Below are 14,476 nucleotides of genomic sequence, written 5' to 3' on the forward strand. Positions count from 1 at the left end.
CGCTTCTTCTATATCGGCTGTGACACTTCTTTCACTTCGCACGACTCCCTTATAGTCATTTTTTTGTAATTGACCGCCCATAGAACGTTCCCCAGCCTTTACTCGAACTCTAGCGCGTATGTTTCGGCGATTGCAACGGCATGCAGTGAATGCCTATGACGAAGACAAGTACGGGACTGAAGCTTTCCGCTGCGAGCTTTTTGCCCTGCAAATGACTTTCGCTATATCGTAGTTGTTATAAAAGTCGGTGGCAGGAGCCCAGAAGCAAGGTTTTTGCAGCCCAGAAAAGCTCCGAATTACAAGGTCTTATATTTTGTCGCCTATACACGATTACCATACGATGTTATACGCGCTTTGGATCCGCTGCGGGACTTACGGCCTAATAGACGCAAGAGCGGCCATATTTCTATGATTTATACTAGAGGAGCAGCTACCCCTTTTTCTATCTTTCTTCTGTGCTATTTTATTCGACTGACTAACTAGCTTGGGTTTTTGGATCAGGTGAGCTCTACACACTCGTCTAGCCGCTATATCTGACCCTCTTGTTTGCACTGTTGTCCCCTCATCCGCCCCTTCTTACGACTCCCTACACCTTTGATTTTGCACTTAGCAATATCCCCTGCGTTCCTGTTGTGTCTACTTCGTTTGTTACCTCTTCAACGCCCTGCACTTCGACTTTTATTTATTACAGCGCATTCCGTCACGAAAAAGCCGTTATCCATGTCGAATGCGCTTGGCTTGGAAGCTCTTTTGCGCGTGACAGCATCTTGACAACGCGACGAAACTGATTCTATTCTGCTAATTTTCATTCTTGTAACGACGTTGACCACTAGCAAGCGTACCCCACAAGTCTGTACTGCCCTTTCCTTGTCAAAATGCCTGTGAACGGGCTTACATCGAAAGGGCCACGTAACAGCTACACCGTTTTTTCTAGTCTTTTTCCTTGCGTTGTTCATCGCTTGGAACAGACAGCTTTGTATTAGGTTTGTTGGTTGATTTCCAATTTGAATGCATGCGGAACAGCAATAATATGATCAGAGAGACTGAATGCTGGAAAAAAACGATCTGAATAATTCAACGATACGAGAAGCCTATGGTAGAAGGCTCATGTGTCCACACATTCCAGACCCTCGGATGCCACTGTTCAGAATGGGGGTTTCGGTCTCAATGGCTAGGTACCGATTCCCCTGGCAACTAGAAGAATAGTAGCGGCATCAGCAGAAACCGTTAAGTGCCGTCTCGTTGTGCGCTCTTTGTTATCTATGCAATCAACCTAACATTACTCGGAATGACACCTTGATGGCTGCTCCCGACGATGACTTAACCTTTACGCATACACCCCTACTGGAGAATTCCCCAATTCTTCTGTCTTAGAGGACTGTTTGTTCCAGTCATCTTTAAATAAAGATCTTAGACCTCTGCATTTTGGACCTTTATGAAAAATGTTATGCGCACGGACCAGACATGTACCTCCTGTGCCCCAAAATGTTGTGGGAGGCGGCAATGGTTTTTGCTATGAAGCTATAGCACATCTAGATCATGATCTCGGAGCCAATATGATAGTTTTTGCTTTTTTTAAGTGGAAAAAAAATTGTTTTCTTTGAAATTTTGGAGTATAATCAGTTGCCATTTGCCTGGACGAAAATGTATCTCACTTTTCGGTTTATTTGTTTTAATTTAATTTTCCTGTCGTTAAATGTACAGTTATAGATTTGGCTATTTTTTAAATTTCCGTTTTAGGAGTTAGAGGCTCTCGGACGTGTAACAAAGACGGCACAGTACGCCCGGACTAAGATAACAGCAGAGCCAATAATTTTATATTCAGCTTCAACGCCTAAAATAATTTCGCCTCACAAAAGGAGGGCCGAACGCCTGTGTCACACAACAGCGCCTAGCAAGCAATCACGCTTTCTAGTAAAATAAAAAAAAACATTCAATTATCTCAAATTTAGTTATCGAATAGGAGTTGCAGCCGAATACTCTTAAATTGAGAAAAAAAAAACAACAAAACGATCGCAGCAGGTTGGCCATAGCTATCTCTGTCCAGCCCATTTGTTGATTTGCATTTTACCTACTCCAAAACGAATTTCTTACCATACAATCGCCTGCGACCGGTTCCTTGTTTAAGATTGCGGTGATGTTTACGTGACGACATCGGCCGTTCAAGCATCAGTGTTAGCAGCTATTGTGGCACTAAAACACGAAACACCTCGTCGTTTTCAAACGCTGCAAGACTATAGTCGTCCCGCCATCTACAGCGTTGTCCTCTCCCGTTACAGCCTCATACCCGTCGAATGAGTGTCAGTCTGTCTGTGTACACCTGTTTACATCTACCTGTGGTCATTATTTGTACTAAAAATGTGACTACTATGACCTTTAACGTCAGTGATACCATTTCTGGATGAATGAATTTGCTTTTTACTACCTATTTTCGACAACATCTGTTCGAACAGCAGAGCCAAAGCTTAGCGTGTCGGCATCATCGATGACCTGCCAAGCCTTTAATCATTCTTGGTTGTTTCGCATGCACGAACATTTCTCACTGGCGCTAGGCCCGTCTTCTCGCCGATAGCAGGAAGGTTGCCTTCAACAGGTTTCACCTTATACTAAGACCTCCTGTATAGCCGCCCATTTCCCATCTACTTTTTGTTCCGCCAGAATCTCGATCTGTCTTTTTGTGCTTCTTCCATTTTCTTGATCTCTAGGTTGTTGTATAGATATTCCCCTGTATGCCTTTGGGTCTGCCTATCGTATATAGGCACGGTTGGAGTTACAATGAACAACTTTCGCCGCTACCACCATAGCACTCGCATTTTGTTCCTAGTTTCTAGCGGCTACATGCTGTCATTTCATCTGTCACCGCTCTACTTGTATGGCTCGAATCAGTGATGTCTGCAGAACAGTCTGCAGAACAGGTCGATCTTACGTGCCAGTGTTGTAATCCATACAACGACCTCTATTGATGTTGTTACCGTTGCCAACCTCACATTCGCCGTTGCTTTCGTTGGTCACCATAATGAAGCAAATACAGATCGGAAAAGTTTGAATTCTCTGCTAACTGAGCTCTGTTCTGGCACACTCGAGTCCTTCGAAGTTGTTGACCGTCGGGCGACCAACTTTCACTGCCCATACCGCTGTCTTCTTATAGAACAATGTGTCAGTGTCTCATGCCACTCCGCAAGCGCCCTTCGCTGATCGGATTTCTGCAGGGCCTGCTACTGTTTAAGTGACTGGCATTGCTATAGGTAGAGATCGCATCATGCTACGACTGAACCGCCTTATATTTACCGGAAGTATAACGATATAATAATGCGAATGAGTGACTGAACCGCCTTATATTTACCGGAAGTATAACGATATAATAATGCGAATGAGTGACTGAACCGCCTTATATTTACCGGAAGTATAACGATATAATAAAGCGAATGAGTGACTGAACAAACGCTGTAACTCGTTTATCGACAAACAGACAGCAGTTATGTGCGGGGCCGTGTCCATGACTACATTTGAGCATAGTACATCTCTAACTCTTAGTTCGTAACAGAATTTATTTAGCTTGTGTTATAGAAGGTCAATTTTACTAAGTTGAAAAACGTTAATTTGGTATAAAATGATCTCGGTGCTCATTCGACGGTAGCGGAGCAAATTGTTCGTGATGTATAAGCCCAAAATAATAGTGGTCCCACTGATACTATAAAATTCGTAACTATAAGTAGCTGACAACTAGGTAGATGATGTGGCTCTGATGAAGTTAGGTCTTTATCAATCCTTTAGGTGTATTATATTATCTTCAAATTGATTACGGGTCTTAAATAGTTCCTTTAGCCTTTCAATCAGAGAGAAACGCTTCTCTTTTTGGGATTACTCAGTCACTGTGATCCTAGAGCATGTTTCGGTTTTGTTAGTTCTGACGAAAAAGACAACCAGTCTGATAATGCTCTATAGAACTGAACCTTGAGCTCTCTGAATTATATCAGCTACTTGATTTTTTGAGATTCAAGGATATGGCTCCCGATAGTGTTGGCTGGTTATAAACGTGTTTTCATCCAGCCGTCCATAAGATTCTAGAATAGCTTTAGTACAATCATATTCTAATGGTGTGCTTTAGGCAAAACTAGATGAATTTGTTTTCAACTTTGAGGTTCAGCTACTGTTTATTCCTTACACACCCGAACGTTGCCCACGTCGGGATAATCAACCTCGACTAGCAACTTCGTTCGGGAGTATTACCTCGTAATTTGGCCAGCGTAATTTCTATGGAGAAATACTTAATGGCTTTCCCATAATATATTTTTACTATTTACACAACGATTCCTAGCTTTCTCCGAATACGTATAGATTACAGATTATTGCCCATAGAACACCGATAACGCCCATGGCCCACATGTGATTATGACAAGCAAATCTAGCCACTTAAACTAGGCGCTGCCCCTGTCAATAACCGCTATCTTGCCAAGTTGGCACTTTATCATACCAATTTCGCTACCTGCCGCCAGAACGACGATCGCAATCGAGAAGATTCCGCTGATGTTAAGACATACGGCAAAAACAGATAATTTTGCCAAAAAGCCAGCCACTATTACGGGTCGATCGATAACGGCTTGTACAGGATCTCTGTTTAGATATACGATAGCGAGTCTTTTTCCGGTTTCCCCAGAGCGGAACTCAGAAGCAGACTGAAGTAGTAACAAAAGCCCAAGTAAAACGCTGTTGACTGCACTGCCAAGGCTTGGCCTGACAGCGACATAAACGAAAATCAAATGGCAAACAAGCAGAATTGGCAAAGAAATTAAGGAAAAAAAGCTTACTTTGAAATTAGGCTAGAAGATTTATCCGGAGCAAGGATTCCCATTCCATTTCTCAACTAACATATATTTAATAAAGGGAAGTTATTGCCAGAGCGTTACGATGACTGCTGTAACAACAATAATGTTACATAGACAACAATGAGATGTTCGGTAGAATAACGTGAAACAGCACCATAAGACGATCACTGTACCAAATATAAAAAAGCTTGTACATGGTACTTCTTCCATAAACGCTTTTGGTAGAGCAGTATCAGTTAATAAACATAGTTTATTCACAAAAACCTGCAATACTAAATGCTAGAAAATTCCACGTTGGTAATTTAATTTTCTATTTTGATGCAAAATAAACAGATCACCAATATATGTTTACCCTTATGATAAACTTTCTGTAAAATGCCATGTCATGACTGATCATAAAATCGATGCTTGCTAGCATCGAAAAGAACAGACACAGAATGCTATTCCCGTCAATCTAGGAGATTACCCGCAGGGAACGTAGTAATCGATTTACTATAACAGCGGGCATCACTTTGTGAAATCTACTGAACGCTTTAAAGACAATCCATATTTAAACATGGTCAGTCTTAGCAAATTATGCTGAGCTCAATGTTCTTCACGGAGACAGACTTAGTTTCTAGAAGCTTTCAGACGACTGTGTATCGACCCATGAACACGTGTATACACTATACATCGTTATCGTATTCTCCACAATTGACCTTAACACAATAAAGTGGGCCTACGGGGGTTTTCGTTGCCTGTTCAGATGTTTGTGCTTGAATCCACTAGTCGCATCCAAATAAATTTCTGTCTCTCCCTTGACATATATATATCCACAGTGATGGTTCGACAAGCATACTCAAATAAAATCAGTCAAAAAATTTCAGCTCTTAGGACCAACTACGCTAAAACGAGATATTTTTTAAACTGTTGAAGATTACCATTTTACAATAATGCCCTCCATGTTAAAAAACGGACCCAAACATTTAACACTGTCAAAAAACAGTAGTTTGTAACATAGCCTTTTTGCACCAATAAGTGTCGCCGTTTTTGTGATACGCGTCTGATACTGTTTTCCACTATCTCAGCTGTGAGTGGATTTTGTACTATAAATTAATAATCTTTTCAGGGTCATTTCGAATATTGGTTACTTCCCGAATCAATAATTTTCCAGACGGCATCGTGCATGACGTACTCATTGTCAGAAAATTATTACTTCGGTCACGTTGCGCTCTCTATAGGCTCAGCATATCCTGCTGTTCGAGTATCCTTTGTGCAAAATGTGTCATTGTGGTGGCCCTCGCCGGAAATCGTAGAACACATCATAATATTTAATGGATGTTTGATTTTTAGGACGACATGGTGTTCGGAAGACCGCTCACCACCATATCGAAAAACTTGATAGGAGTTCTTTCTAAGAATCTCGACATGAGGGTCGTCTGAGGGACAGACTTTTCTTAGTTCTCGAGGGTCCCACGTTTTGTTCAGTTTCGCTAATAAAAATGAGCTCGTTTCTTTCGAACGTTCCACCGGTGCTTCTTGATAGAGCCGCTGCTCCTGCCTTTGGGTTGGCGGCAAAATGCAGCTTTTTTAACAAAACGTATTCACGATTTTTTAATCCGCTTTGACATCATACGAGACCAACCTCCCATTTCCTATTACACCTCTTCCAATGCTTTCTATCTACGACAGCGACAAGCCTTCTCCCAGCCTCCTAGCAACGTGCATAGTGAGAAGTACAAATCGCATCATGTACATTTAGTTGAACAAAATAATCTGCTAATTAGTATTTGCTGGTTTTCAGTGACATTTCGACACTCTACGTATGGAAACACGCAAAGTCAGTCAGTCAGTCAGTCTTATTTAAACGCTACCACTTAGCTGTTCAACGTCGATAACAGCCGAGTCAGATGGTGAAGTAAAACGGCCCGACCGTACATAGTACAAGATCTGAAAGCTATCATGACCACAATGGCGCCACTCTTGTTCCTCATTTTTCTAACACAATAAACTTCATCGCTTTCATCCTTCTATTTCATCGCTAACTGCGTTGCTGTATACAGTCAGCGCGTGTGCGTCTGATGGGTTGATTTTTAGGCGGTGTATATTTGCGGTGCAACAGGCCACCTTTGACTGCTAGTGCGGCCAGTATTTATTGCCAACATTAAACGCTTTTTCGGTCTATCGCGATTATGTCCAGTAGCAACGCCTTTATGTAATATAGGATGAACCTATAAAACGTCTGGGAGATAGCAGCGCAAGTCGTCGTGCCTGGGCTAGCTAAATCGATTACTGCTAAGTTGTTCAATGCGGGTCAGGGCGTGATGGCGTACATCATGTTAGAGTAGACCCGGATATCGGAGCACCATGTCTTTTTTCAAGTCGTTTGTTGTTGTCTAACGTATTGCCTTTCTGTGCGAGCTGCGGAATGGGGTTCGCAGTTACAAGATTTTGATGGGTGCCGTAATGATTTCTCGGGCTTACTCTCTGTATTTTTGTCTGCGTTGTTGTCTAAAGCGCAACCTTTCGTCCAGTTAGTCCGAAGAGCCAGAACAAGACCGTCGCCGACTTTACAAACCCGTCACTACTTGTTCTGCAAATATTAGTAATCCCAAAAGGCATTACCATTTTTCTCTCTGTTACACTCTTTGCCGGTAACTTTGACAATCCGAACGAGCTGAACTTCAATACAGGCCTCCGTCATTCCCAACTGAATAGCGCAGATATTTCGGAGCTGTTCAGTGCGCAGCTTTCGGCCCACGAACGTCTACCCATTTCTTTTACTACGTAACAAAGCGCAAGAGCAAACCTCAGCCTCGGTATACAACTGGGACATAATTGGGCAGCCCAACAAAAGAACTGCAGTTCGCTGTGTTGTGAGTGACTGTGTCAGCAGCGCTTAGTAAAGGCTGATAAACATGTGCACTCCAAGGCACACAAGCGGCGAGGCGTTCGCCTATAACTACTAAACAAAATCCGTTTGTATGCGCAGCTCCATGTACATGCCAGCATGCGTGTAAACAGCACGTAAGTAAATAGCGAAATACTTATGCAAAATAGTGTAATTCGCGTTATTAATGTTAATGTTTCTTACTTGGTAAGTTTGTCCCTCACATTCCTAATAATTATAATCATTCTGGGAACTCACCGTATCGTTTGATTCATGCGTACCGAAGCCCATCTTGCTCGCTGAATCCGCCACTTTGTAAGTTCACTAGACGTTGGGTTAGAAGAGAAACTCGTAAATGCAACAAACGACCTCGAGATCGATTTGGAAAGCACTGTGCTCTAAAACCTTCCTCGGGTCGGACCCGGGTCAATCTCGTTTTTCGTGATCAAAAATTCCTTTATATCGGTATAACAATTATATGCGTAGTATAGTCCCCATACGACATTCACGAGTTAGTAGTTGAGCTTGACGTAGTAAAATAGGTGAATATAAACAGTACGAGCTATCGCTGTCCGCCTATATTGTCCTATAGTTACACTGGTGTGGCACGCAAGTACTTCATGCGCTTATTAATTAAAGATCTTATTTCTGCAATGGGATATTTCTTGCGTGGCTCGGTGAATCTAGAAGATGTGGCTAAGGAACAATGGGCTTCCAGCTAGTCAAAAAAATCTATGGGGAGTCAGGTTTGCATCAATCAGGTCCAATTGAGCAACGACGACAGTGGCGCACTCCTGACGTTGTGTTCTCAGTGGAGGAAGTAAACGTACGCTAGTGTATGACACTTTGGAACCAGTATTAGGCACTCACGATTCCGAAGAAACTGTCACTGAAAATTGTTAATGAGCAGTTCATGTTTTTATTACTCAATAAGAGCGAGTGGTCACGATGGAGATGCGTGTCTGCCCCTGGCCCTTTATACGTTATGCTCACGCACACAAACCGGTGGAAAGAAGGAGGAAGGGATCCCTCTGTGTTTACAAGCACTGCGCAGTCAGTCGCGCCATCTAGACAGTTAGAGAGCTTATGAGAGGACGGTTAAGCTAGTCAACGGCAAAGGCAACTCAATGCACGCCAGCAGTAGGGCCAGCATCGACAGTCGAACGCATCAGGCGGCATAGAAAAAGAAAGGACACCCGACAGACTGTAGAGTGGCGTCAATGCTGCGGTCGGACTGTGTTTTTCGTCGGCAAGATGGGCGGCACGATAAGCATGCGTTCTCTGTTCTGGTTTAGCTTTCCGCTTATGCGTATCGTAGGGGTGTTCGGTCGTGCTTTTCAGGGTAGCACTGTATATGACGCATCACAAATGGCATTATAGTATGTATGTAGTGCACGTAGATGCACTGTACGCTTAAGAGTTGCCTGAAGCTGGATAAGTTGGTCCCGGGTCTTGAATCGCTTAAGCGATTGTGTGCAATTTTGTTGTTCTGTATTTTCCCGTTCTTTGTTCCGTAGTCTTTGACACTTACGCTAGCAATAAAAAAAAAACGGGTTTGATTGAGTCAAACTAGCGGAAAAGAAATATATTACAGGCAGCGCAAGATAAATGTGCTGCTGTATAATGCAACGCAGTCATAAGTAATACAGCATCGAAAACGACGCCTGATCCTGCCTAATGAAAACACGGCTATTTGAGCTGATTCATCGACACTCCACAAAACCTTTTAATGAATTTCTTAGTAGGTGGCATAGGGTCTCACTGGCGGAGTGAGTCGCAATAGGATAGGGCGGGATAGTGAAGTTGTTCCGAAATCTTTTGGACAAAATGTCCTAACTCGACACGAAGTAATGAGGATCTTCCGTCATTGATGACTATGGTACTGCCGGCACGCGATCCCTTAAGGAGTCTGTCCTTTTCCTCGGCCCAGAATGTCGAGGACAAAACATATTGAACAACGATGCCATTGCCAAAAATATCAGTGCCTACTTACTTTTTTTAAATGGATGTTATCCAAAATCACACGAAATGTTCAGTGAAACTGTTATCACGGTACAATCTACTAGGAATGAATTATGTATCAGCTGGTTGGATTTCCCAGTTAACTAATTTAGTACAGGATACGAATGCCAATCCAGCGGGCGCGACAATTGAAAGACCCTCGATGCGCCAGGAAGTCCCGCGTCATCGTGGATTACTCTCGAACGTAATTCATTCATGTTTAATGCTAGTGCAAACTAAGATATATTTATTTATTAATATGAACACCTGCCTAATTAGAATAAACTTGAAATGGTACTTTATGCCATGCTCAAATATCCCAAAGCGTAGCGTGGCGCTCATATATATATACGTTTGAAATAAATATATACATTTCTACTAGCGTCATCCTATATAAAAGAATCTAAAATTTCATCGTCTACAGCTCAGTCTATTCGGGGCTTCCAATCAACATGCTGAAATATATTGAAATAGTTATTTTTAATTTATTCCCATGGGTTTCTATTAATACGGCTCCCCAGAATAGGTCTGGGTCGTCGTAAATTTTCAAGTCTCCACCTTTAGATATTCGATTCGAACTAAGTTTAGCTTGGCCGTATCTTTTGCTTTTAGCCGCTCGCACCTGATCGCTTGGCTATGCAGTAAACAAAACCATTACCTCCTCCTCTAATATACAGACAGATAGATAGATAGCTGCGGAGTGCCAATACCAGAGCCGCATTGCGCTCGCGCCTACGTCTGCGCCCACTGAATTGCTGTGATTATGTGTTTGCCTACTGCATCTAGGACGAACCGAGAACCAAATGTAGGCATATCTGATTTTTTGTTAAAATGAACTTGCCGTCCAAAGTAGTAGAAACACATGTGAGGCAGTGACAGACGTAAAACAGGAAAGCATTTGAATCGCTGAACGGTCCTGTTGACGATGGCCAGGGCAGTTAAACAAGTAGCCCCCCTTCGACTACAACAGAGTAATAATATATCTGATATGTAGATGACTAGTGGATGTAAATGTGTCATAACACTGAAATCAAACATACACAAAATAAACAAATGAGGTCGATTGATGTATATTAATACAAATGTACGCCAGGGCAATGGAGTCGCTGCTATGTTGCCGAAGACTTCTTCCCTTAACATACCTTTAACACGGAGTCGAAACGAGTACGGTCATAGTACAACGAACAAGATTTCATTTTGTGTTTCGTATTTAGATATCCGGAACGGATGAACGGAATCCGAACTGGTATATTTTACGTAAAACGAACAACTATTACGCGTAGCATATAAAGAACTGGAAAAGTTCATCGGTAAGTTCATGGACCCATATAGGCTGCTGTTTATTCATGACTTCTTCAGCAATACTCTTCTACCAGTACAGCAACGAAGGTATAAGTTAAGGACGTGGAACAGAACTAATGGCAAGCGTTTATTTTAGTTAGTACTATTAGTTTAACCTTATAATGCCGGTCGCGTCAAATTGGCGGTTAACAAATTATATATATATACATAGCAGAATAACTTGTGTCAATTGATGTCCTACCTGCAGAGTTTTTATTCTGTTCTATGCAGGATCATAGTTCTGCCATGTATTGCTTTTCCGCCTATCTTAGCAGTAGCATATGCTAAAGAAGTTAGTTTCGAGATCAAAGTATAAGAGACAGGGACGATGAAGTGGGGTCACGAAGGAAGATTCACCTAGATCAATGCAGTCAGATTAAACGACAAAAAGTGGAACTTGTGTCATAATATGTTTAGCGATCTCGGCATTGCGCTTGGCCTATTAGCCAACGACTTCAGTAAAGAAACACAAAAAAATCCGTACGCTGTGGCGCTTGAAGCATGTCTCACGTTAGTTCGTACGAAAACACCACCAAGTACAATGTACGTCATTCAGTCGTGAAGCATACTTGCTGTTTTTAATCGGACAGCATAAGATTTACCGCCGGTGCTAGGTTTATGCATCTCTGGTTTATCCAGCGATATAGGTTTCAATCTGGACTTCCCAAAACGTCCCCAGGTCGCCACCGTATTGAAGACTGTAGACGCCACTGTAGACGTTTGTGTGTAAGTACGGGTCGAATAGAGCATTTCACCATAAATTTTTTCTGCAATGCTCTGACCATGTATAGGCTGCGGGTAATGAGCCTTGATAGGACTGGCGACATAGCAGATCGTTACAAAACTACGAGACAGAGACTTCCATGTTCGGGAAGGGGCACTCACTACCATTAGTGGCGCTAATCGTCGAAGGACCCGCAATTAACAACAGTAGTTTCCGGTGCCTTCAGGGCCTCGCAATGTGCCGCTCTGACCGCGTCACTGCACTACTGCTGGCCTTCGTACAAGATCAGTAGTATATATTCAGTGTACGACAGTGGCAGAGGTACAGCGGCCCGATGAGTGACAAGCGCGCAAAACCTCAAAGAACCCCCGCTTAAAAAGCGCACTTGAATAAATTATACTCTTGTATTTAGGCAGTGTAGTAAACTGACCGCAAGGTCGAAATTTGCCGGCCGAACACATATACCGGATATAGATAGTTTCGTTTCTGGTATTTGCGGGACTAATAATGTCGGTAGCACGATCATATCGGTCAGATAATAAATCAATTTAGCACTTGCAAAAAAATACTTACATACTTTCTGATATGATTACCTAATCAATAAAACAAATGACTTTAAAGATCTCGCTCATAGGCATGGATCTTGGTATCACTATACTTTATTCCGCATTGCCAGGAAAACTTCCTATAGCCTATGGGAGTTTGCATACGTCTGAAGTTGCTAAGCCACAACAAAGCTAGCAATAACGGTTGTAAGGTTATATAATCATGTCGACAAAAAAGGGTGTCCAATGTTTACTTATTACTCTGTCTTGTCTATAGTTGACCGTTCTATAATTGCCGGAATAGGTAAAGATAGAACCAAGAAAGCCGTTTATATTTCTACCATTACGTTCTATTCTCCGAGTAAATTAATCGAAATTACCGATAATAGATCCTATACTGATAATGAATCACATTGTGTGTTTGCTGGTGTTATTACTCAAGCAAAAAAACAGTCGAGTTTGCTTGACTCGAAAGACTAGGAATCAACTACCACTACCCAGATCAAAGCACTACTGCTAAACACTAAGTTCAGCCTCCAAAAGATCTTAAAAGACTGGAAATCAGTCGGGTTCTACTCGCTTGGACATTGGAAGGGTCGGAGACCAATAGAGCAGCAATCACTAGTTTTTACGTGGCAACAAACATACGGTTTCTACTGTTAGTAGACAAGACTATCAACTGTAGTTGTTTTTTTTTGCCATTTTTTCACCTGTCAGATCACTCGTGTTTCACCAACACTTCGCTATCACCTTAGTTTTTATGAAGTAAACCAGCTCTCAAAAAATCATAGGATGTTTAAATTTAAAAACAATTTTTATTCTGCCCCGCTCGGCATGTACGGAGATGCTACACATGACACATAAGAAAGACATTCTTATAAAAACGAAAAAGACTGTTACTGTGTGATAGGCTGCTGCTGCTACGCAAGATAATTTCCAAATTGACCCAGTTTGTCGGTAAGGGCTCTCTGTAACTGAAGCCAGGATAAGAATGATTACTAGGTATTACAAAATGAAAAAAAAATTCTGTTTTCGAGGTTTGTAATAGAATAAGCAGCTATGCCCTAATGAACACGTCTAGTTTGTCCTCAAAATGACGTTTGTACGTTTAGATACATTGACAACTCGTATTATGTTTACAAGCATTGGAACCCAAAGTGTATCTGTAACTGTAAAACGTTACTAAAAGCAATTATATTGATGTAATCTACCTTCGCTACCTACAGGTCGATTGACAGTGATCTGAGAGGCGCTGGACTCATTCCGGGTAACCTTTCCCGGAAACCATAAAGTACGCTACTGCTAAATAGATAACGTTCTCATTGAATTTAGCCATCTTCTCATCATTACGAAGTCTGTTAGGGTGTGATCAGACGTGAATTTAGCCCGGCCGGACCCTGTGGCTTTATATAAATTTTAAGGGTTTACGATTTAAGCTATCCTCGTGTCCTAATTCGATTCGTGCATTATATTCGACCACAATAGAATCTGTTCCTGATAAGAGAAACACGCCTTTATACGGTACGATTCTATCCAAATGAAGAAAATGGTATGTACAGACCAATAAAGAACTGCAATCGCTGTCCAGCAAACAGAGTCTCATCCCCTCAGCCCTAAAGAAATTCACACGACCTGAACCAGACAACAAAATAGCTGTATTTTTTTCTTATAAAGGAAACGTTAATCCCCTTAACCGGTATCTGATAAAAACTAGATGGGGAATATTAACTGCACGAAACTGAAAAGTCTCAAGAAAATGAGTTTCTAGATGGTTTCCTTCTATCTGAACAGACAAACAAGAGCCAACAAGGCGAAACGGTTTCCAACCAAGTTTCAAAACTTTTTGACAGGGAATAAAATAAAACTGCAAGTACAACTTCTACAGTTCCCTTTATTCGAGGCAATACGAACAATAGACACGATAATGTGCAATAAATGGTTTTAGTGTAGTTAACGCTAGCAATTGTATCAGTGGCACTCCATATCTGTCAGTATCTACACAGATATTCGTATGTTATTTTTATTAAGACTGACTATCGCTCGATCCGAAGCACCTTTTCCAGGCGCATTTTTTTCCGCTGGCTGCTTTCACTGCGTTGCCGTCGTTGAGCAATAGTCATATCTCTCCATCTTTCCATTGGTCGACTGACACAGGACAAACAGGGCTAAA

General features: G+C 41.9%; 1 protein-coding gene across 21 annotated transcripts in view; it reads right to left on the minus strand.

Moving 5' to 3' along the window:
- LOC111253600 (uncharacterized protein ZK1073.1) overlaps positions 1–14,476 on the minus strand; it is a 183,078-nt gene that overhangs the window by 77,410 nt on the left and 91,192 nt on the right. For 9 of the 21 annotated variants that reach the window (XM_086973973.1, XM_086973969.1, XM_086973965.1 and 6 more), the window contains exon 1: positions 7,954–8,665. The exons of 8 other annotated variants lie outside the window; for them this stretch is intronic. In XM_086973973.1, coding sequence (XP_086830099.1) covers positions 7,954–7,986 — 33 coding nt within the window. In that variant the 5' untranslated portion in view covers positions 7,987–8,665. Of the gene's footprint in view, positions 1–7,953; positions 8,666–14,476 lie in introns of those variants that run through there. 4 more of the 21 variants (XM_022813264.2, XM_022813260.2, XM_022813258.2 and 1 more) reach the window with 1 other exon arrangement.

The sequence above is a fragment of the Varroa destructor genome, unplaced genomic scaffold (genome assembly GCF_002443255.2).
Source record: "Varroa destructor unplaced genomic scaffold, Vdes_3.0 BEIS01000007.1, whole genome shotgun sequence".
In the NCBI taxonomy this organism is placed as follows: Eukaryota; Metazoa; Arthropoda; class Arachnida; order Mesostigmata; family Varroidae; genus Varroa; species Varroa destructor.